The 25,034-nt window shown below is 40.2% G+C and overlaps 1 protein-coding gene across 3 annotated transcripts; it reads left to right on the forward strand.

The window, feature by feature from the left end:
• The first annotated feature begins 7,327 nt into the window (after positions 1-7,327).
• Positions 7,328-24,957, forward strand: inavab (innate immunity activator b). Of its 3 annotated transcripts, none has more exons than XM_034198384.1 (10): positions 7,328-7,616; positions 13,984-14,098; positions 16,885-17,018; positions 18,788-18,910; positions 19,042-19,273; positions 19,439-19,492; positions 20,030-20,336; positions 21,510-21,638; positions 22,321-23,026; positions 23,312-24,957. In XM_034198384.1, exons 2-10 carry the CDS (start codon positions 14,044-14,046, stop codon positions 23,390-23,392), a joined length of 1,821 nt encoding a protein of 606 aa, XP_034054275.1. In that variant the 5' UTR covers positions 7,328-7,616; positions 13,984-14,043; the 3' UTR covers positions 23,393-24,957. The 3 variants fall into 3 exon arrangements, with proteins under 3 accessions (XP_034054275.1, XP_034054277.1, XP_034054276.1); XM_034198386.1 differs by lacking the exon at positions 7,328-7,616 and adding an exon at positions 7,640-7,829; XM_034198385.1 differs by lacking the exon at positions 7,328-7,616 and adding an exon at positions 7,897-12,181.
• Positions 24,958-25,034: the final 77 nt, after the last annotated feature.

Raw genomic sequence — 25,034 nt, forward strand, 5'->3', positions numbered from 1 at the left:
TGAGTCCCGTGAAGACACCATTGCAGTAGTCGAGTCTACTGAAGATAAAAGCATGGACAAGTTTTTCCAAATCCTGCTGTGACATTAGTCTTTTAATCCTAGATATATTCTTTAGGTGATAGTAGGCTGATTTAGTAACTGTTTTAATGTGACTGTTGAAACTCAGGTCAGAGTCCATGACTACACCTAGATTTCTGGCTTTATCTGTTGTTTTGAACATTGCAGACTGAAGCTCAGCGCTAACTTTTATACGTTCTGACTTGGCTCCAAAAACCATTACCTCAGTTTTATCTTTGTTTAATTGGAGAAAGTTCTGACACATCCAGTCATTGATTTGTTCAATGCACTTACTCAGTGTTTGAATTGGATCATAGTCTCCTGGTGAAATTGTTATGTAAATGTGTGTGTCATCTGCATAGCTATGGTAACTTATTTTGTTGTTTTTCATTATCTGAGCCAGTGGTAGCATGTAGATGTTAAAGAGAAGAGGCCCCAAGATGGAGCCTTGAGGAACCCCACATGTCATATTTGTCAACTCAGATGTGTATTTACCTATAGAAACAAAGTTGTTTCTGTCCTTTAAGTAGGATTCAAACCAATTTAGAACTGTTTCCGAAAGTCCCACCCAGTTTTCCAGTCGGTCTAGTAATATGCTGTGGTCAACAGTGTCAAACGCAGCACTGAGATCTAATAATACTAACACTGAAGTTCTGCCACTGTCTGTGTTTAAGTGGATGCCATTGAAGACCTTTACAAGAGCAGTCTCAGTGCTGTGGTTCGGACGAAAGCCTGACTGGAACACATCAAAACAGTTATTTAAATGCAAGAAATTACTCAACTGTTGAAAAACACCTTTTTCAATGATTTTACCTAGAAATGGGAGGTTTGATATGGGCCTGTAATTGTTCATTACTGAAGCATCTAGATTATTCTTTTTTAAGAGCGGTTTAATGACTGCAGTTTTCAGGGCCTGTGGAAAAATACCTGAGTGAAGAGATTTGTTTACTATATGAAGTAGATCTGAGGCCATGCAAGGCAAAACATCTTTAAAAAATCCTGTTGGAATAATATCAAGGCAGCAAGAGGAGGATTTCAGAAGTTGTATAATGTCCTCTAGGTTTTTATCATTAATCTGATGGAATTTTGTAATGGTGTTTGAATTGATGTTAAGTGGACACAGAGACAACACATTTGCTGTTCCTGATGCAGAGGCACTGACTGCTTGTCTGATTTTCTGAATGTTGTCAGTGAAGAAGGAGGCAAATTCATTGCACGCCCTGGTGGATAGAAATTCAGAGGCTACTGACACTGGGGGGTTAGTTAGTCTGTCGACGGTAGCAAACAAGGCACGTGCGTTGTTTTTGTTTTTGGTAATGATGTCAGAGAAGAACGATTGTCGTGCGTTTTTCAATTCCAAATTATAAAGGCCAAGTCTCTCTTTATAGATTTCAAAGTGAACCTGGAGATTTGTTTTTCGCCACCTGCGTTCAGCTTTTCGACATTCTCTTTTTTCTGTTTTCACGCTCATGGCCTTTCTCCATGGAGATATTTTCTTGCCAGACACTTCCTTTACCTTGGAGCAATGGCATCTATAACATTTTTTATTTTTGAATTAAAATGATCTACTAGCTCATTTACTGAGATGTTAGCAGGGGCAAGTGTGGAAGAACAATTCTGAGTAAACATTTCCCTAGTATTTTCAGTTAAATATCGCTTTGTGGTTATCTCTTTTTGAACATTTTTGTGAACAAAAATAGAGCTCTCAAAGAAAACACAGGAATGGTCAGAGAGTGCAACATCAGTCACCACAACCTTAGAGATATTCAGACCCTTTGAGATAATTAAGTCCAGAGTGTGCCCCTTATTGTGCGTGGGCTCCGTCACATGCTGAGTCAGTCCATAGCTATCAAGAACACAAAACAGTTATTTTGCCCCTCTGTCCTGGGGGTTGTCAACATGGATGTTAAAATCACCAACAATGACTAGACGGTCAAAGTCAATACACACTATAGACAGCAGTTCAGTAAAGTCATCAAAAAAGCTTGCACAGTATTTGGGTGGTCTATAGATATTTAGGAACAGAGCTCGAGAGGAGCATTTCAGCTGAAGGGCCACATATTCAAAAGAATCAAAGTTTCCATACGATGTCTTCCTGCATTGAAGGGAATCATTGAACAGAATAGCAACTCCACCCCCTTTCTTATGCATTCTTTCCTGACTCATAAAACTAAAGTTGGGAGGGGTTTATTCGATAAGAACAGCTGCACTGTTATTTTGTTCAATCCAAGTTTCTGTTAAAAACATAAAATCGAGATTGTGCTCAGTGATAAAATCATTGATTAAAAATGTTTTTTCCTGCCATAGACCTGACATTTAATAAAGCTAGTTTAAGTTTGTTAAACACACTATCAGTCATGTTTTTTGTAACAAGCTGTGGCTGACATGGAATCACTGCTAAATTAGATAAACTCACACAAACGTTTGAGCGCTTCCTGTATCTAAGATGATTCACCGCTCTTAATCTATTACCTATCAACACAGATATCGGCAAAGCTATAGGCAGGCAGGGCCCCGGCATGTCCTGGAAAGAGTTGAGAGTGCCATACGCCCTTGAGCCTGGACCCAGCAAATATCAGTTTACAATAAGGCAAAACTTCAAACACAATTCAACACTGCAACTCTCAGGTCATGTGATTAACTGTGGGTTTCTTGTTCCTTAAAAAGTACTCTCAACATGAGCTCTACTTGATCTGTACAGAGTCAGCTTTCTGAGAAAAACTCATGTTGTCTAGTGTTCTTAATAGGCATTGACATGAACATGTGAACCTGTGACCTGTGAACATATTGATATCTGGTGACATGTAAACTGAGGATTTAACATTTATAACAACAAAGGATCATGGCTTTGGTTTGTACTGAAACGTCTCAATCTGGACAAACATGTAATTTATTGTTGAATCGTGTATTCAATAATATGCTATGCTTTTCCAAAGAACAATTCTTCATAACTTTAAAGATAAACAATGAAACAAATTAGAGAACCATGGTTTCAGAAGTATTCACAGAAACGTGCATGGGAAAAGATAAAACCACTGAGACAGTTGTGTGTGCATATTGTTGTTTTTGCAAAAGAAAAAAGTAGGCTACTGATATAAAGAAAAACGGACTTATATATCTGATCTCTGAAGAACCAGCACCTTACCGTGGTAGAGAGGTTTGTGTGCCCTGATGAACCTGGGGGCTGTGTTGTCTGGAACCTTGTGTTCCTGGTAGGGTTTCCCATGGCAAATTGGTCTCAGGCAAGGGGCCAGACTAAGATTGGTTCAAAAGACCTCATGAAAGACGACACAAGAAGTGAGGATACCCGGCCCGGAGGAAGCCCGGGGTCCCCTTCTGGAGCCAGGCCCAGAAGGAGGACTCGTCGGCGAGCGTCTGGTGGCCGGGCTTGCCACGGAGCCCGGCCGGGCCCAGCCCGAAAAGGCAACGTGGGCAACACCTCCGCTTCTCCGTCCCGCGGGCCCACCACCTACGGGAAACATCGATGGGGTCGGGTGCGCTGCCAGAAGGGTGGCAGTGAAAGCGGAGGGTCTCGACGGACCAGACCCGGGCGACAGAAGCTGGCTTTGGGGACGTGGAACGTCATCTCTCTGGGGGGGAAGGAGCCGGAGCTTGTACGGGAGGTGGAGCGTTACCAGTTGGATCTGGTTGGGCTCACCTCTACGCACAGCGTCGGCTCTGGAACCTTACTTCTGGATAGGGGTTGGACTCTATTCTTCTCCGGAGTTACTCAAGGTGTGAGGCGCCGGGCCGGGTGTGGGGATACTCACAAGTCCCCGGTTAGGTGCTTCGTTGTTGGAGTTTACCCCAGTGGACGAGAGGGTCGCCTCCCTACGCCTGCGGGTTATGGGGGGTAAAACTCTGACTGTTGTGTGTGCTTATGCACCCAACAGCAGTTCAGAGTATACGGCCTTCTTGGAGACCCTGGAAAGAGTCCTGTATGGGGCTCCTGAAGGGGACTCTTTAATCTTGCTGGGAGACTTCAACGCACATGTGGGCAATGATGGAGACACTTGGAGGGGCGTGATTGGGAGGAACGGCCCCCCTGATCTGAACTGGAGTGGTGGTTTGTTACTGGACTTCTGTGCTAGTCATGGATTGGCCATAACAAACACCATGTTCGAACATAAGGATGCTCATAAGTGTACGTGGTACCAGAGCACCCTAGGCAGAAGGTCCATGATCGATTTCGTTATCGTATCATCGGACCTGAGGCCGTATGTTTTGGACACTCGGGTAAAGAGAGGGGCGGAGTTGTCAACTGATCACCATCTGGTGGTGAGTTGGGTCGAGTGGCGGGGGAAGCCTCTGGATAGACCTGGTAAGCCCAAACGTGTAGTTCGGGTGAACTGGGAACGTCTGGAGGAGGCCCAAGTTCAGGAGGCCTTCAACTCACACCTCCGGCGGAGCTTTTCGGGCATTCCTGTGGAGGTTGGGGACATTGAACCAGAGTGGTCGGTGTTCAAAGCCTCTATTGCCGAAGCCGCGGCGGGGAGCTGTGGTCTCAAGGTCCTAGGTGCCTCAAGGGGCGGTAACCCTCGAACCTCCTGGTGGACACCGGTGGTCAGGGAAGCCGTCCGACTGAAGAAGGAGGCCTTCAGGGATTTGTTATCCCGGGGGACTCCCGAGGCAGTTGCAAGGTACCGACAGGCCCGAAGGGCAGCAGCCTCATCCGTGGCCGAGGCAAAGCAGCGGGTGTGGGAGAAGTTCGGAGAAGACATGGAGAAGGACTTTCGGGCGGCACCAAAGTTGTTCTGGAAAACTGTCCGACACCTCAGGAGGGGGAAGCAGGGAACCATCCAAGCTGTGTACAGTAAGGATGGGACGTTGTTGACCTCAACTGATGGAGTGTTAGGGCGTTGGAAGGAACACTTTGAGGAACTCCTGAACCCGACAACTCCGCCCTCTATGTTAGAGGCAGAGCTGGAGTATGACGGGGGATCAACACCAATCTCCCGGGGGGAGGTCACTGAGGTCGTCAAACAACTCCACAGTGGCAAAGCCCCGGGGGTGGATGAGATCCGCCCGGAAATGCTGAAGGCTCTGGGTGTTGAGGGACTGTCATGGTTGACACGTCTCATCAACGTTGCGTGGAAGTCGGAAACAGTACCGAAGGAGTGGCAGACCGGGGTGGTGGTTCCCCTTTTTAAAAAGGGGCGATCAGAGGGTGTGTGCCAATTACAGAGGCATCACACTACTCAGCCTCCCCGGGAAAGTTTACTCTAAGGTACTCGAAAGGAGGGTCTGGCCGATTGTCGAACCTCAGATTGAGGAGGAACAATGCGGATTCCGTCCTGGTCGTGGAACGACGGATCAGCTTTTTACTCTCGCAAGGATCCTGGAGGGGGCCTGGGAGTACGCTTATCCGGTCTACATGTGTTTTGTAGACTTGGAGAAGGCGTATGACCGAGTTCCCAGGGAGTTACTGTGGGAGGTGCTGCGGGAGTATGGGGTGAGGGGGTCTCTACTCAGGGCCATCCAATCTCTGTACTCCCAAAGCGAGAGCTGTGTCCGGGTCCTCGGCAGTAAGTCGGACCCATTTCCGGTGAGGGTTGGCCTCCGCCAGGGCTGCGCTTTGTCACCAATCCTGTTTGTAATATACATGGATCGGATTTTCGAGGCGTAGTCATGGGGGAGGGGGTCTGCAGTTCGGTGGACTAAGGATTGCACCACTGCTTTTTGCAGATGATGTGGTTCTAATGGCTTCATCGGTCTGTGACCTTCAGCACTCACTGGATCGGTTCGCAACCGAGTGTGAAGCGGCTGGGATGAGGATCAGCACCTCCAAATCTGAGGCCATGGTTCTCAGCAGGAAACCGATGGACTGTCCACTCCAAGTAGGGAATGAGTCCTTACCCCAAGTGAAGGAGTTCAAGTATCTCGGGGTCTTGTTCTCGAGTGAGGGAACAATGGAGCGTGAGATGGGCCGGAGAATCGGAGCAGCGGAAGCGGTACTGCAGTCGCTTTACCGCACCGTTGTGACGAAAAGGGAGCTGAGCCAGAAGGCAAAGCTCTCTGTCTTCCGGGCCATTTTCGTTCCTACCCTCACCTATGGTCATGAAGGATGGGTCATGACCTGAAAGAACGAGATCGCGGATACAAGCGGCCGAGATGGGTTTTCTCCGCAGGGTGGCTGGTGTCTCCCTTAGGGATAAGGTGAGAAGTTCGGTCATCAGGGAGGGACTCGGAGTTGAGCCGCTCCTCCTTCGCGTCGAAAGGAGCCAGTTGAGGTGGTTCGGGCACCTAGTTAGGATGCCACCTGGGCGCCTCCCTAGGGAGGTGTTCCAGGCACGTCCAGCTGGGAAGAGACCAAGGGGTAGACCTAGGACCAGGTGGAGGGATTATATCTCTTCGCTGGCCTGGGAGCGCCTTGGGATCCCCCAGTCAGAGCTGGTTGATGTCGCCAGGGAAAATAAAGTTTGGGGCTCTCTGCTGGAACTGCTACCCCCGCGACCCGACCACGGATAAGCGGGAGAAGATGGATGGATGGATGGATGGATATCTGATATATCACTTTTCCTCATCCATTACACAGGCACATTTGGACCACGTGTATATATATCTTCAATAATTATAATTTGTGGTATCGGGCTAGCTAAATCAGCTTTGATTGATTGCTTCATAACATATCAAGCTATACATCCTTGTCTTGTGTGTTCCCTTTCAGGCAATTAGCACAATTGATATGCTTAATCGTCAATTTTAGTGCATTCAAAAAAATAATATAATGTTCTCCTCGGTTATACACAACAATTTTTTGTTATACCGGATGAATTAGTCATGCCAGCTACATACCTATGCGGGTGACGTCAAAATCTCCGGAATAACATTACATTCCCATGAAAAGTAAACCGCCCACAGAGGATGATCCATGAGGAGTTCACAAGCCCATTTTTTAGCTGGTGAATTCAAGACTTAAATTGTAAGTATAACTTGGAGCCCTTTCAATGTCCACTTAATGAAAAATAAACCAATATGTCCAGACGAAATATTATTCTATATTGTGGCTATTCATTCATATTAGCAATCAAGGGACAAAACGGTAGAGTGGATGAACAAAACAATGACAGTAACCTTAAATAACGGCTTAAAGTAATAATGAATTCGCCATATTGAGTTGTTTTGAGACCTTTCTTCATGATGTAAATTATCGTAGTTTGGTCACTTGATTTGAATTCCGTTTGTAAGCTACCTTGTTTTTTATCGAAAAAGCGGGTTACCATGGTAAATACAGTGTGTTGTTGCTTCACTCGTGTTTTCGACGGCACCTGAAGGCAGCACAGCTATGCTTTACTTCTCTGGTCTGTAGAAGTAGCCTCTCCAACAAAAGTTTAGTTTAGGGAGTACAACTTTAATTGATCGTTTCTACTGTAATGCATCGACTCGTTTAGTATAGAAAGACGTACATTTTAGGGCTCCATGTTGTTCCCCTCAGTTCCTTTCTATTGTAAATAGGAGATAAACTTCCAGCTCAAATCTGGGATACTGGGAGCCGATGGAGCGCAGTTTGTATGGATACAGATGAGGCACGATGCTAGGCTAACTAACTAGCTACTAAGGTAAGAGCAAAAAAGCGATGAAGTTAGACGTTTTTTTGTACATTGTTTGCATGCATGTACGAAATGTATTATTTGTCAAGGCTAACGAACTAATTGTTTCTTTGAAAAGTAACAATTTATGTGAGTAAAATGTTTGAGAAATGCTCACAACTAAAGCGTCGTTGGAAACTTTTGAGAAACTCTCTGCAGCTGAGGCCCTGCAGCTTTTTTAAGGTGAGTTAGCAGATGGAAAAACAACATATCTTTATTTATTTATCCTTTCTACATATCGTTTCCTATAACGTTACCTGACCTCATTTAAACCCTTAAGATGTCCAGACTTAACTCAAGCTTATTTGTACAATTTGACGTTATTGTGTAAATCTTCCTCCATTTATACTGTGTTGTGTTCAGATTGTCTTTACATATTTATTATGTCATTATTATAATTATTATTTTCCCAGTAGTTTTAGCTCGAATATGAAAGTAAACCTCTCAAACATTATTGTAATTTCTAGTTATGCAATTTTGTGAGTTAATTTATATAATTGAATACATTCTTCTTAGTATAAGCCTGTATTGTATGGACAGTCAGTCCCAGGTATTTTGTGTAAAAGAGAACCAACATGACACCATAAACCTGACTTGACTGACCAGCAGAGAAGTTATGCAACATCCTCTTTTAACAGAAACTCACATCATTTTAAAGAATACATGTCTGGGAGGAACAATGAAAATTATTGCTAGGGTATAAATGGAAATGTAATAATATTTTTTTGTTTAAATCTTCTATAAAGGTGTTTTTCATCTTTTGAGCAGTCCCATTTGTTAGTGTTGTGATTTCTGTGCATTGAAACATTTCTGCTGCCTACACATTCCTGAGCATTGGCCCGGCGCGAGAGGACAAAGTGGCTTAACCCCTGGAACCTCAGTGACCTGCCGGTGGGACAGTCATTACAAACTCTAGCTGTGCTGCCAACATTTTGTAAAAAAATAAATAATTTTTTAGCATCTGAAGCACATTTAGTTTCATAATAAACCGAATAGGTCAGATAAAATATAGAGGAAAGTAGCATCACAAGTTATCTAGAATATGTTAATTAAATGTAACACAGCCATAGTAAACATATTGGCTTTTGGGTTATAATATTTCACTTTGTGTAAACATAATTGTGCTTCAACAAAGAGCTTGAACTGGCTGATATGGAAAATGTAAACAGTATAAATTCACAGTTAAGTACTAAATATAATAGCCACTTAATGGGAGCTTTATGTATAAATGTCTGTCTCTGTGTCATGCTTTTGATGTGTTTAGGCTTGTTCACTCTCACAGTGTAGGGCTTGGCCAACATTTAGAATAGACCTTGATTTGCATTGTGGTGAACAAACTTCTAATTCAGCTATCCACAAAAGGCACACCCTATCTGCAGGCTTCCTCATTTGAGATACGCGTGGTATTTGTTCACATCTTTATTACAGTCAATTAGAGCCTTTAGGCAACATAAAACTTGAAGCTGGCTGCAGGCAGGAAGAGGCAGGAGGGAACCCAGCAGCTCTAAGAGTAACTTTGTTTGCCTTTTTTCAAGTTTAAAGGTTTGTGGTGATTTTATGACACTACCTTGATTTGAGCTTCATTATAGCAAGATGACCTGTTTGCACCTGGGGAAATAGCGAAACTGCAATATATTGAGGGGAAAATGGGAAATCCCTGGCAGCTGATGGCTCCACACACTGGCAACGGTGGTCTAGCCGTACTCTTATAAAAGGACTCAAAAATATTTAAAGAATTTGTTTGGCCAGCTGCTGTGTTGCCTACACAAAGCTCTCTCTCGGTGTCTCTTGGGGATCCCTGGTTTATATAAACTACCCATGACATCCACCAACTGGCAACTTCTTCACAGGACGAATGTCTGTGATGTACAGCAGTGTGAGGGGAGTTGTTAACTCGTCTTCACATCCAGCATGATGGACTTAACTGCACAGCTGTTGTTAATGCATTATTTAAGAAAATAAATTGTGATACAGCTGAATTCCTTACAACTCTTAAGTGTCACTTTTAGGAATGGGAAGATATGATCACTTGGTGTCACAATAATTCTAGTCAAAAAATTGCAATTCAGGATATTATCCCTAAAATTAAACATATTGGAATCCCTTTAGATTACATTTTGTAAAGAAAATAATATTTATAACGACGATACGACACCTATAGTTGCTTTAGTGAACTTCCTTTAAAAAAAAAGAAGTCCCCTGCATAAATAAACAATGATACAACATAGATAAAAAAACGCAACATTGGGTGAGTCGTTTTTTTAATATAACAATATAACAAGGCTTTTTTTCACATCTCTACAACAATAGTGGATATTGTTGACTATCCAGATAAAGATAATTCACCATGATATACTTATTGTGAGTGTTTTATATTGGGAGAAACAATAACATCCATTTTTCATGCCTTCCTTATTTACAATGCCAGAAGTGTTGCTATAACCTCTTATCTGTAGTTTCCCATGAACAGAGGAGATTGTTTTTCTTCTCTATGACATCACTTCCTTTATATCTGATTTTAGGTTATCAAACTGCTTGGTATGCTGCCTGTTTACACAAGACGCTGCTGCTGTTCTTTCATTATATTAACCATACATGCGCTGGTAGTTTGTAGCAATTATACTTTCATGATCGTTGAACCAAGAAATGCACTGGGCAGGACATTAACAGTTGAAGATTAACATTTTCAATAATAATCTATAGGCCAACGACAACGTTCTTAACAAAGAAGTTGGGTTTAACCAGGCGCATTTATTGGTATTAAAGTTATTTACGAGTTAAAGTTGTATTATCAACATACAGAGTCCTTTTAATTCCATGAAAGAACATTTAAAAAAATGCTGTTGATTATAGTTTTATAGAGAAAACAATTAATATAGATCAGACTTCAAAATCAGAACTAGTGATCAACTGCATTCAGTTAATCTCTCATTTTCCCTTCTCTTGATGGAGAAACTATAGATTGGTTTCACTGTTCATTTTTGTAATTCAATTTCATTTAATATATATAAATCCAACCTGGCCGATCTAGAGTCAAAGCTTTCTAGAACAAATATTTACAAATATTTAGTTATAAGCTGCTGGTGCCTACAAAAATGTTGTCAACTTGTCATTGATCTGTGATAGGCCAGTCTCATATTTCACTACATTGTCAAAGCAAACGTGAAGGCATGTGTGAATTCCCCCTGCTTGAGTTCACACTATGAAACCTAAATGTAGAAGTTACCAAACCAAATATCTTCTGCTTTCCCCGGTGCCATGTCATTTGAGAACTGATTCTTCAGTGTCTGGGAATTGCTGGACCTTTTCTCAGCGGGTCTGAGCACCAACATTCCTGGAAAGCCAAAATGAATATTGAGATTCATATGAATGTCAGCCATGCAGAAAGCGAGCAGGTGTCTCTGTAAATCATGCAGACTATCCCACCACCATGTGTTTCCCTCTTTTTTAAGTGATGGCAAAAATGTCAGGCCACAAAAGGGCTTCTGTATTGGTAGCCCGGAAGTAAGAAGATGAGTGGTGAAGGTTTGAAAGCTATTTGTAAATATAAGCTAGTTCATTTGTAAGTTCATAATTTGTTATCCATTTTTACTGACCCCTTTAAACCTCCAGGAGATGGCAGTAGAAATGCACTGACCAGATATTGTTTGTACATGCAGAGCTGAACTGTAACAGTTTATTCTGAATAAAAGAGACGAGGTCAAGAGTCATCAACAGTTAATTATCAAGTCATAAAGCCACTTTTTGCCGGTGATGAAAGCGTGATATCTGGCTTTAGACGCATGCATGTTGTCCAACAAACCTGAACCCAGAGATTCACGGAGGTAAAACAGCTAAACAAGCCCTTTGACAGCATGTGTTTACGAACATCATGAGGATAAACTGACTAAGGCTGCAAGCCTATGAATATTTGTATTAATTAATCTGTCAAATACAAAATGCTTGGAAGGTGAAGTTTACAACCAAATGTTCTATCATCCATCATAAAGAGAAGCTGAAACCAGCTAGTGTTTTGGCATGTTTGCTGAAAAATCACAAAAGTTGTTATTTTGTTGAAAATCAACTAATTCATTAATTGACAAATCGCTTCAGCTCTTAAACTGATGCTATACTTAAGTGCTTGTTGAGTGTTGTTGGTAGATTTATTTTATCTTGAGCCCTTTGATGTCCCGTCTACTTTTGTATAGTAATGGTGCTTTTGTACTGGGACACATGTCAGGTTGCACCACCTTCATTAGACGCTGATAAGAGGGTAAAGCAAAGTGTAATTTCTCTTTATCTCTGTCATTGTTTTTGACACAGTTTCAAGCTGAGACGGGAGCACTGACTAAGTTATATGATACTGACTCAAGTGTTCAGCCCTCTGTATGTGGCCACTCCTCTTCAGCAGGCAGCGCTTTCTTAGTGGGCGAGTCTCTCATTCCTGACCGGACTCCACTCAGCTCAGGTTTTCTGCATTTCCATTGAAGTCGGGAATACTGAGGGAAGGTTTTCACTCTTTGGATTTTGACAGTTTTTTAAAAGTTTTTCATAAAGTAAGTGGATTTTTAATATGTTGTCCAGTTTTCCTGTACTGAATTCATCTATTGTCCTCTTGGGGCTGTTATTTGGATTAATGTGACATAGCTGTTCTTCTCCTCCTAACTATTGTGGAGTTGATATTTCTATATGTGCCATTGATGCTGTCAGTATGTTGTAATTGTTTTTTCTTTAAAACGTACACTGACTCTTGACTTAAAATAATGAGGAACATTGCCTTCAGCTAGAGTTTTGTAGTTCAGTACTACACTGCATATCTACAGAGCATCAAAGTGCTTCAGTAGTTTTAGTTCCTTCTTTATGCGATTTTGGGATGAGATTCTGATGGTGTTTCAGGGAATTTCTTTAGTTGGCACACCTTAACTAGTGATATGGAATCTGAAAATGTAAAACATTTAAAGACAGATGACTGGACGTCCCCAGATTTGAACTTCTTTTTGTCTTTTCTTGGAAACAATTACTTAATTGATCGGTACATTCAATCTCCTTCATGACTGAAAAACCCTTAAAGGTATCTTGATAATTGAAATCAAGCAAAAATGTAAATCGTCAGATTTTGGACTGTAGGTGAGAACAAAATCTACCATGGGGAAAAAGATCAGTAGTTTCATCCCTTGTGGGTTTATTTCTCTATTTGTTTTTTCGGGTTTCAAACTGCTGCGAGTAGTTATGTATATATTCATTGTTTGCAATCTTGTATATTGTGGAGAACATTTCGGCTAAAATTAGCATGTTTACATCTATTTTTGAAACAGCGCTGTAGGTCGTGTTGTGATTTAAGTGTCCTGTTTTAAGCTGTTCCACCTTAATTCAGCATACACAGCAGCCAATTGTTGGTTCTTTGGAGGAGCGAAGACTAGTCACAGTCATGTGAGCTGTTTAGAGGCTGTCTCATGTTTATGTCACGTATAGGATTATAAGGGGATATATATTCTATGGATTGTTGAACGTCACCTTGAGGATGGACATAAAATATATTAGAAATAACTCTTGCATGTTGTCATGACTTCACCATATCTATTCCTTCCACAACTCAATGCCTGCTGGGAAGCTTACCCCCCCAAGCTGTGACAAACCTCCCCTGTGTGTTGGTATGCACCCACCATATATTTTCTTAGTTAATAATCAAACCCACAAGTTTCATAGGTTGTTTTTTTTACACCAGCCGAATTTATGGCTCATGCGTCCTGAGTCTTATCTAAGGGAGTGAGATAATGGCGACCATATGACATCACAGACTAACAAACAGGCAGTCGCACGAAACTGCCTAAACTTGGCAACATGCGTGTGTACTCATGCTGTGGGAGACTATGACTACACCTGACTGTATAGGGTCAAGAAGGCCAGTCACACCTGAATCACTCAATCAACAGGTCATAGTATTAAGTAATGAGTCTTTGGAAAGCCTCTGTTAAGGCTGTTTGGCTTAGACATGGGTTTACATTTTGACTCATCTAGTGCTTGTAGCCTAATCGCTTGTAGTCATTTTATTTTATATAATAAGTTGTATTTTCCCCTTATGGTCTCCCAGAAGTTTGGCTTAAACGCTGCGCTGATTTTTTGGCTGAATTGTCACAGTTTGAATGTGTTCTGATTTTGTCTTTTGATTTTTACAAAAGACAATAAAACCAGAAATACAATGTGAAATGTTACACGTTGTTTGTTCAGTCAAATTTCAGATTTTCCGTTCTAATGTTTGAACACTGACACAAATTATCCCTATTTTCTATTAAATGTAAGTTACACCTAAAACCTTGAAAATTGTGATGGATGCTAAAGCTGAAATATTACTTCCCAGGAAATGGTGAGGGTCGACATTACCCAGTGAAGAATAGCAACAGTAAGTGGATCCACTGACATGGAGGGCAACGGAGAGATCAGTGACACTGACAGCGGCATCATCCTTCACTCAGGTAAAACATCTTGTCTTTTGTTTGTTGTAATTGGGAATCACACATTAACACAAAAGTCTAAATCACAAGCATATTTTCAGTAAATGAACGAATACACGTTATGCAGTTTTTTTAGACTATTCAATCGTGAAAGGTATACTCTGTAAAATGGTGAAAGACTTGATTGATTTAAATTACAAATTGATTTATAAAGCAAAGAATCAATCTCTTTCAGCCAGAAGACCCTTTGCTAGAGGCAAACAAATGTAGAAACTAAGACACACCTTAGTTCATCCCTTGGTAATCTTATCGCTGCACCTGCTTTTAAATGACCTAAAGATACATGAAAAATGTCAAATAACTTTCATGCTGATAGCTTTCTGCCAAAGAAACACTTTACTTCAAACTTGTTATGCTCTACTTCCCTGCTGTTAAATTGAGACTCGTTAGTAACATAAATATTCTCCCGACACACCAGGTCACCTTTTTTATTGCTAGGTCATTATTGGATTTGTCAGTCTTGTGCTTCACCAAATATTAAGCAACATGACATCCTTTCAGAGAATAACACATAGCAGATTTCAAGGAGTTAACAACTAACGCTATGGTTTTCTTGGTAGAAGACTCACTTTTGAATTCAATCAAATTTAATAAATATTCTTAAATCAACTCCACACTTTAGCAAACAGCAGATGTGTATTTGGGGTAATTCCAGCAAGTGTAAAAACAAGTGCGTCTGTGTTGTTCAAGAAAACAAGTTGTCATGTGAAAACTCGAGCAGGCTCTAAAACGCATGCGGTACATTGTGAGTTTATATCAGATTAGTGTCTGCACAACAAGCATCGTAAGTGATCCACATTAAACTTCAAATAAAAAAATTGCCCTGTTACATTGTCTATATATATATATGGATCATTTATTTGAAAAAAAATCGTATTTTTTATTCTATCCATTCTTCTTTATTTTTGGAAAACCTGAAGCCTAGATTGCCCACTGTGCAACTTGAGCTAATGTAGCCTGAAGTGAAGAGCAGGTTACAGAAGTTTCATTCGTCACATCCAACTGAAGCTGCCTCAAATCAGATTTCATGCAACTCCCTCATTTATTTCAAGCAAAAATTACAAAAATTCTTTAGCTCCAGCTTCTCAATCATGAGAAATGTTTGTGTTTTGTTTTATTCTCATTAAATTGAATATCTTTGTGTTTTGGAAAGTTACAGGACAAATCAATTTAACAGGTGCAGCTCAAGGTGTTGCTCTTTGTATTTCCAAAGTTAAATCGTATTTTTAGGTTGCAGCAGTCAATAAGGAAGTCATCCAAATAGTTTCCTCAGTCCTATAAGGTAACAATAACAAAGAATTAACAGCAAACTTTGACAATCTTGTTTTTTCTACGCCCAGCAGTGTCTACCGATTAGTAATGGCCTTTCTGACATTCCTTGCGGCTTAATTGAGCCACGTGATGTCTACCCTATACAATGAAAAAGGGTCAACCTACAAAGAATGGGGGGATTGTCACTATAGGAAGAGAAATTATTTGCCCTATTGTAGTGCTGTCACTTCTTTCCTGTCGCAGCTCTGATGTTTGTCAGTACCTGCAGGGATCCTGTTAATAATCTCTGTAGGTATGCAGCACTCAATGCCTTTGGCCTGAAGCCACTCCCACAGCCCTGAAACTAATCTTAATGTCATTAGTCACCGAGGCTACAGACAACACCAGTCGAACACTCAGACGTTGTTTATAGTTACAAAGATCCAACCAGCCATTCTACATGCCAATAAAGAAAACAACGATAATAACAAAATGTACGTTCTGTTGAATGAAACCACGGTGTCATCTGTGGCATCCAGATTTAATTTGAAGCTGTAAAATAACATTGATGGTAGCATACTACAAGCAGGCCAGAATACTTACAAGGCAACAGAAAAACAAGTCAAGTATATAGATGCATTCAAATAGAACAGGCTATGTATATGAACATGAAAGACATGGAATATTGGAAATTAAATCAACATTTGATGACTTAATCTTTTAACTTTTAAGGAATTGTATTGCTATATATGACAAATAAAATGGAACAGACGGCTGATACATTAACAAATGCTGTTGTAGCTGAGATATCACTCAGCTCGTGATTTTTAAATAGATGTATTATGTTCTTTTTCCCCTGCACATTTCTTCCTTTAATTTCATTGTGGCTAAAAAAAACTCATTTGTTCTCACACATTTTGTGTTTTGGCTTTGCTTTGTATTGCATAACAAATGTGTCATGGCGTTTTAATCCGTTTCTACATTCAATAGCCACTTTTCTCTATCGGGTTGTTGGTTATGACGCGCCTCTCTTTGCTTCCAAACAAACTTTGCAGAGATCGTTGTCGCGTTGAATCACATCAGATGTATTCTTTGATCAAGGCGGCATACAAACATGAAGAAAAACGTCCTCGCTTCAAAGTAACTAAAAGTTCTCCGTATCAAAAATAGAACAAAAAGAACATGGTCAAAAGACTATACCGCTTCCCGTCCAATCACACACTGAGCTGTGTTCCATTGTCATGCCATATATAGGCATATAGACACGCATGTCATACCTTGACAGCGCACATTTGACAGCAAATAAGTGAGACTTCAATTAACATCTTTTAAAGGGTAGTGTGACTCACAAAAATCAATAGTTAAAAGTTTATTCTAAATCCTTATATTATTAAGCCAAACATTCAAACCATAATGATGAAAGTAAAATGGCTCTAACAAAATGTGTAACAGTCTCATTATCTGAGATATATAAAAGCGCTTCCTTCATTTCACAGGCTCTGATAGCCCAATGACACACATGAAGGATGTGACCACACATACACGGGCCATGAAGCTCAAACACCAGGCTCTCCAAGAACGACTGGAGATCTGCCTACTGGAGCTGAAGAAAGTCTGCATGCGAGAAGCTGTAAGTACAAGTTATCTGCAAATGAACTGGGGGTGGGGGAGAGATTTTTGTATACAGCTTATACTGTATATCTGAATAAGTCAACGGGATTGGAAGAAAGTGGTCAAATCTTTTATTCTATTGGAGAAAACAGATTGCTATAATATTGTGATTATATTGTACTGTGGGGCCTCTGGTGATTCCTACCCCTAACATCAGAAGGTTTAAACTGTTTCAAAACTAATGAGGCTGCAGAAAGAACTATGTTGAAAACATGTCGCAGAATAAATGTCTCGTATAACCCTGAACTTCTAAGCTCATTCAATTTGGTTTAAAAATATTTCTAGTACAGCTAAACTAATTCAAATTCAAGACAATTGTTACGTAATGAGGCAAGCGGTCCTTTTAATGAAGGATTTAGTAGGTGGGGTAGTTTTAGTACAGGATGTTAGATGACGCATTTTATTGCAGGTGAACAAAGTAACCTGCAAGAGAAGACATTTCTGAGATGTGTTCAGCCATGTCCCCACTAATGTGGATCTATTAGAAATGCTGTTTGGGTCAGAAAGTTGTGTGTCCACACTTCTGATGCTATAAGGTCTTGTTCTTTTCAAGCCAAAAATGTTAGTGGTTTAAAAACACTGACTTTGATGTCCGACAATTTGATACATCTTTTAAATGTATCTGCCTCAGCTTCCCAATGTCACAGTCATGGTCTAATGAGAGGGAACACAAGGTCTTTTTATCCGTCCTCCTTTATGACATTATTAGTCTGGCTCTTACCACTGAGCAGAATGCAAACATTATCCTTTTCCTTTCAGACAATGCCATGCGGCTGCAGTGAGATTTTTTTTAAATGTATCACAGCCTTTGAAGAGGTATTCTGGTGGTTAAGTTGGCCAAAGCTATTTCAATGTTCTCATGACAGCTTGGATTTAAATCCAGCATGAAATATTGCTCTTGTCACCTCTCCATTTTCAATATTTCTGCTTCTCTTTCTCTTTCTGCATTGGAAAATATCCAAATAAGAATATCAATTGCCACATCCAGTCGTTTCGAAACGGGACACATATTCCTTTGAAAGTTTCTCTGCCATATGTCAGTGCTGTGGGGTAAAATCCCAGAACAGATCATTCTTTCCTGTTGACACTCGGGCTGGGCACTCCTGTCGGGACATGCTCAGGTGAACTAATGGGAGCCATGATGCCTCTCCCTTCTTTTAGTGACAAAAGAACAGGCTTACGTGTTTGTCTGTCTGCAAAGGTGGCTGGTTAGGAGTGACTCAAAGTAACCATTTCTGTGACTCTTCGTTAATGAAATCAGTAATGGTGCAAAGTCGTGCTCTGTGGTTGGTTGGGCACAGACACTCGATACAGTGAGAAAGTGAGACCTGAAGAATGTCTTGTGAAAGGAAATCTCTGCAAATGCAGAGATGAATTGTGCAACAGATTCCTTGAAACTATATGTGCCTCAACATGTAAAGAGAACTGAATGTGATACATTGTTTCAAAAGTGCCAAAGACATGGTTCAATGGACTCTCAAGAGATGGTTTATCTTTATTTAAACAACTTAACCGAAAGTATAAAAAGCATTGATTGGTATCATTAAAAACACTTATTGATAATTATACTTTATTTGGACAACTCAACTGAAAGGATTTAATAGCATTCAAAAAAATATGTCTTTATTTTGATAAACCAAGCCAGACGATCTGTCATCATTCAAGTTTTCGTTTTATTCAAATGCATCTTTGTGGACATTTGGATTTGTAATATTTTGTGTGGTTTAGGAGTTGACAGGCCGGCTGTCAGATGATTACCCTCTGCTGCCAGGAGAGAAGCCTCCGCAGATCCGCAGACGTATTGGAGCTGCGTTCAAATTTGATGAACAAAGCTTCCCTCGAGGAGCAGAGGTAAAATCAGCATTTATAAAACGCAATACTAAATAATGTCATTTCAAAGAATACGTAAACATCAAGGACATACAATGTTCAATTGTTCAATTCACACTTGTTGTCTCTCTCGTCATTCCCTCATTTCACAGGAGTCAGAACTGAGTTTTGTTGATGCTGAGTTGGCGCTTCAGATGAAGATATACGAGGCAGCACGCAAGCTCTGCGAGGAGGTTCACCCGAGTAAGGCTGTTAAGAAGAGCCGCTTACAGCAGTGCAAGAGAGAAGAGAAAAAACTCAAACGCCTGCAAGAGACAGCCTTTCAGCTTCGCCTGGAGCACGGCCGTTCATCACCACTTCCTGCTTTTAATATTGCACAACACGGTGAGAACACAGACTAGAAGATGGTTTTTTGTCAAAATCCATTTCACTACACCTAAGCAGGGAGTTATTTGAATATGAATAATTTAAAGAGCTCTGGATTTTCATAGATTTGTAGAAATGTATTATGTTCACATGTGAATCAATGCATTTATTTCTGTTTTTCAGATCTGGGTACATCTGATGACAGCTCTCTGTCTGATTCTGTGGTGCAAGATGAAGGTAAGATTTACCTTTAGTGCTGCAACTAACAATTATTTTAACTTTTGAGGAATCTTAGATCTTTTAGATTAATCAATCAGTTGTTTCCCTATTTTAGAATGTTCGAATATAGTAAAAAAAAGAAGTCCATCCCGGTTTTTTAAAGTCCAAGAGGATGTTTTTTAATTTCTTTTTTTGTCCGTCCAAACCCCAGTCATCTTTAGTTTAGTATGAAATAAAACAGGGTAGCAGGAAATCTCTATATTTAGAAGTCTGAAAACAGCATTTTAAAATCTGTCAATGAGAATTAGAGCAAAACAAACTTTGTTGTGGTTTAAAAGCTGGTAGCCACTGCTTATCCATTACCTATAAAACATACAATTGTGAGCAGAGTCCACTAAACATTTTCTCAAATACTGCAGTCCTCATGGTGCATCTTAATAAAATATGTTTTTCAAAGCATACATAAAGAATCTATGGAGGAAATATATTTGTATTAACACTTAATAGTTTTCTGCAGCTATAATACACTACATATTTTTCTTTGTTTCTTCCTAGAAGTGACAAGTCAGTCATCACAGCTGTCTTCAGGACTCCCTGATCCAGGAGAGACAGACCCGCCCCGGCTTCCCTCTGTGTCCTCACAATCCTTCTCAAAGGGCTCCTACATGTCTCCAGCTGCGGCTCCACAAAACCTGCCGCAGACTCCAAGCCAGTCTCCCCATCCCAGCCTCACGTCTACGCCCAGTTTCAGCTCAAGCCCTGCAAGTGACCTTCCTCCCATCCAACACTCCCCGTGGACAGAGTCTAGTCTGGACCAACCTTACCAGAAGAACAGGAAGTCGCGCTCCTCCAACAAATCGAGGTAACACCAACCATCCATCATGACTCCATTCCTGTTTATCAACTTTTTAGAATTGGGGAAAGCAAAGTGTGGTTTGTTTTACTTGGTAAACTGTGTGAAATGCAGATTTTGTGGTTGCTAGTTGCATTAGCAAGCTTGTGAGTGAGGCGACTTTGGTTGGATTCTTTGGAAACTCTAGGGAAAAACCAAAGTTGATGAAAATGAAAAAGAAACAAATCCTTGTGCATCAACTGAAGAAGTCTGTTTTACCTCAAACAGGGATGGGCTGATATAGGATTATATTGCTAATCCAGTAAACAAAAAACATTCACAATAAATTAATTGTGGTAAATTTCTATTATAGATATATTTGTGAATATGGGGCATAAAAAAGCTCCCTAGCTTTCTGTCATTGTCGTAAAGTTGAAAAATACAGTTTGTTTATTTATTAATACAGTGGAATCTTATAATGTATGATTTTGAACCTGATTTAAAAGCGATAGATTATTCACTCAAAAAGATGTGTACTACATTTGAAGCAATGAAAATATCTGTTTCTTTAGAAAAAGGTTGATGATTATCTGGATTAAAGATAATAACTTGAAGTGCAATTACAATGGCCTGAATAATCAGGATGTAAGTATTTCATTTCGCCCCACGCCTAACCTCAAGGCTATGAGGGCACCCTGATTGGTTACTCCCTTGTTGCTAGTGTTCGTGCATGAGGACAATATCCAGCAGCAAGAATACACTTGTCTTTTCTTTTCAACAATGCTGGACAAAAGCTCATTTAGAAATTGAATATCTTGTGCAAACTCATTTGTTCTTTTATAGCAGAGTAAATGACAGTGGTTCATATATGAGCAACACTGCCATCTGCTTTTGCTCTGGTGCAAAAGCAGCCAAAGGGAGAAACTCATTTCTGTACATCCGGTTTCAAAATGACACATTGACAAAGAGGAAGAACCCTGGCTTTATTGTCCACTAGTAAATTCCTGTATTAAAAACTCCATATTATGATAACTGTAGTCCTTCTCCGGCTGAGGCAGAACAGCTGTAATACTACAAGACTCCACTTCATCCATTAGCTTTCTTTTCTTTATCTTTGGGATTTCTAATGTTGATGTCATTATGAAAAATATTTTTTGATAAACAAAGAAACTTAATATAATGTGTTTCTTGTGTGTTCAACAGTCCATTCAAAACGGAGTTGTTACCCCCGCTGGAGGCTGTTTTTGCTTCCCACCTGAAGCTGGGCCACAGCCAGTCCAACAGCATGCCCTCCACACCAGAGATGAGAGTCCACAGACAGCTCTCCCTCAGGTAGCCCCCCCCCTCATTCACCTCCACAGTACTGTATGTCTGCAGCGCAACTATATTCAGTGCTGGCTGTAAACTAAAAACTAAAACGGTAAAATTACTGTAACTATAATAATTGTATTGACTCGGATAGAAGAAGTACTCTTCTTAATAAGTGTAAAAAAGTATCTGGTAAAAAAACTGCTCACGTATTGAGTAACTTAATTACATGCAATTTATTACATCAATTATACGATCAGGCTTGTTCCAACAGGTAATAACAAAGCTTGGACACCGTTTTTGGGTGTGTTTTTGTGTGGGCTGCTTTTGTCTCTTGCTGTTGGACATTCCCTGTCGGGCGTGTGAGTTCAGCTGGATGGTAAAAGTAGCAAGACGTGTGTAGCCCAATGTTATAACGTAGAAGTAGAAACATGTTGTTACTAATTTACTTAAGTAAGGGTACAAAGTATTCTGCAAAAAACAACTACCTCTTAGAAGTAAAATAAAAAATAAACGACTCGACTTATGTAATGCCCACTATCCACCACTGCCTAAGCTAAAGCTGTGATTTACTGCAAATGTTATTATTTACCTTGTTTTGCACATTACATTTATTATTATTTGAAACAGTGACTGAGATGTGCATTTTTGAAGAAAAAAAACGTTTTCCTGGGTAGCCATATTAATGCACTTGCTCCTTTCACAGAATACCCAACCCTGAGTCTCCATTTGAAAGGGAGCGAGGTCGCACAAGAAGTGCAAGGAGGCGACTGACAGAATTTGCAATAACTTTACCGGATGCTCCTCTTCCTGCTGTGAACTACGCAAACTACGTCAACTCTGAGGATAGCAACTCTGAACACTCGTTTTCATCTTACAACAGCTCACCGTGTCAGGAGCTGCCCTGTGATTCACCCAAACAGTATCAGTCTGCATTTGTGCACTCTGGCCCCGGGGGCAGCTGTGGCCCTCAAGGCTTCCAGAGCACTGGCTTTTACCATAACCCCCGGCAACAGTCCAGCCCCGGGTTTCCTAAAGCCTATTACACTGAAGAAACAGCCTACCGACCTGAACTGGACTTGGCACAGGGCTATTACACCCAGCAGGCTCCCTGTCCTCCCAACAGATATGAGTATTACTATAAAGACCCTGCTGTGCTCCACCAGAGAGCACAGAGGCCTCTACCTCCTGATATCAGACTCTCCCCCTCCCCGGCTCAGTGGGAGCATCCGCAGTACCGCTCCAATGGCCTTCCAAAACAAGTAGTGAACGATCAGCTGACCTCGTGGCACCGCCGCAGTCAGCTGAAGTCCCCCAGGTCCTGCTCTCTGGACAGACAGGGGGCTGTCAGAGTTAAAAACATTTCTGCTCGGGAGACCGCCTTTCACCAAAACCAGAAGTACCATGAGCAGGTAAGCAGACAAAAATATTTTGACACACATCTTACAATCTGTCAACATAGAAACAGACATACTGAAACAAGTAGTATTAACCAAATAATGAATAATTTAATAAGTTCTTCATGACAGGAAATTGTTTTTATTCACCTAATCACTAAGATAAGAAATTCTGACTTAAGAGGCATTTTGGTAAATGTGCCTGTTTGATCAGAAACCTGTGGGTGAACTCATGTTGTAAAATAACATGGTTTCAATAATTTACTTATATTGTTTCTATTTTTCTTGTTGCTAACTCAGGTTATCCAGAGAAGGGCTCTTCAGAGAGAGGAGACTCGCTGGGTGGTAGATGACGGTTCTCACTTTATGAGTCAAGTTTAAACCAAGGACACCTTGGACCGCAAACTGAGAGGCGACTGCATTTATTACCAAATAACCAAAGTGGAGTCTTAAGAAAATCAAGTCAAATTTACTTTTTAAGCCCCTAAAAAACGTGTTTTTTCATGATTCTTGTTTATCTTTCTGCCTGCATTAAGGCATAATAACGAATGCATCTTACACTACAATATGATACAAAAATGATATGGCTACTAAAGTGACTGTAAAGATAACCCCGGTTGCTTATTTTTGTCCACTCTATATGAATTCAATGCTTGTTAAATGTTACTGAGAGCTGTTTGAACCTGCCACAGTTCAAAACTCATATTTAAGTTTATCAAACAAGACCACAGAGTTTCTGCTTCTTTAAATACAGGGTTATTTTGATATGCGAATTGACTATGATATGACATAACGAAACGGAAATCGTCAGCCAATAGTTTGGAAGCTCTAACAGGGAAATGCCCAACACAGTTTAACATTGTTGTCAGATTGTGAAAAATGTATGTTTTTAAAAAGTAACATTTAACTAGTTACATTAAGGTCCCTGTTGAAGGTAATCTCACAAGAACTAACATCAATTAATCATGTACATGTCTATAACTACTTAGTTATACAACAGAGTGCTGCATTAGATGTTGCAATCTGTAGTGAAATTATGCAACTTCAATTGAGGAAGTGTTCAAGACAGAGAAGTTTACTTTTTGCTGTGTGGTAGATGGGGTGCTCAATTTCTAGCTGTTCGAATGAAATCAATGAATTGTAAAATAATGTAAATCAGTAACATGTCCTTTTTTAGCTACATTTTGTGTATAATTTTCCATGATTTTTTTTTCATCATGTTAATGAAGCTGCTTAAATTTAAGATCCCAGTTGTTTCTTCATAATCATGTACTTTTAGAGGAAAATGCATCTTGTTTTTCTACTTATTGTGTCTGTGGGTCTGCCAGTTAACTTGAATTACTTATAGACTTAATAAAGTAGTTGAAACTAAATATTAATTTACTCACATGAGCTGAAAGGCAGCAAATTTAACAAACAGTCTTGATGTTTGGCAGCTATTAAAGTGTTCGAATCAAATTGAAATATCCCAAACTTTAACAGATATTTGTCAGTGTGTTTAAGATCTGCTCTCAAACCACTGACAATGTGTGATTCACAATCATGTCTCACGATCAAACACGCTTTCAACGGTTCAAATGAAAGCAACCTTCTGCTAATTCAACTACAGCTTCACACTGACCGGTCCCTCATAGTGATCTATGTGTTTATTTATTGTGATATGCACCATTTGACTTATGGAAAGTCAGACTTGAAATAGAAAAAGACATGGACCTGAGTTTGCAAAATACAGCAGCAGTAAAGACTGTTTTGAGATGTGTATATAGAAAAAAACAGAACACAATCATGTAACCTTGTGTGCCTCTTTTTTACTGTATTTTTTTTTTAATTTATCAGTTAAAGTAGTTTAAGTGAACCTAATAATAATGTGTTACGTTGCTGATGATAAATCTGTGAAGTGTTTACCCTGTGGAAGAAAATAAAAAATAATGTTTGCATAGTGTTGAGAATCATTTCCTCTTTTATCTTGCTTTTTCCAAAGTAGAAATGTTGACATGTCATATTAGAAAAGCACAGGTGTAAA

Source organism: Gymnodraco acuticeps, unplaced genomic scaffold (genome assembly GCF_902827175.1).
Source record: "Gymnodraco acuticeps unplaced genomic scaffold, fGymAcu1.1, whole genome shotgun sequence".
Classification (NCBI taxonomy): domain Eukaryota; kingdom Metazoa; phylum Chordata; class Actinopteri; order Perciformes; family Bathydraconidae; genus Gymnodraco; species Gymnodraco acuticeps.

What these genes read in the sequence shown, in the direction of transcription:
- inavab (XM_034198384.1), top strand. Translation starts at nt 14,044, where the DNA reads ATGGAGGGCAACGGAGAGATCAGTGACACTGACAGCGGCATCATCCTT. An exon ending in GCTTCCCTCGAGGAGCAGAG is followed by an intron (nt 18,911 to 19,041) that starts GTAAAATCAGCA and finishes CTCATTTCACAG; the next exon opens with GAGTCAGAACTGAGTTTTGT. An exon ending in TTCTGTGGTGCAAGATGAAG is followed by an intron (nt 19,493 to 20,029) that starts GTAAGATTTACC and finishes GTTTCTTCCTAG; the next exon opens with AAGTGACAAGTCAGTCATCA.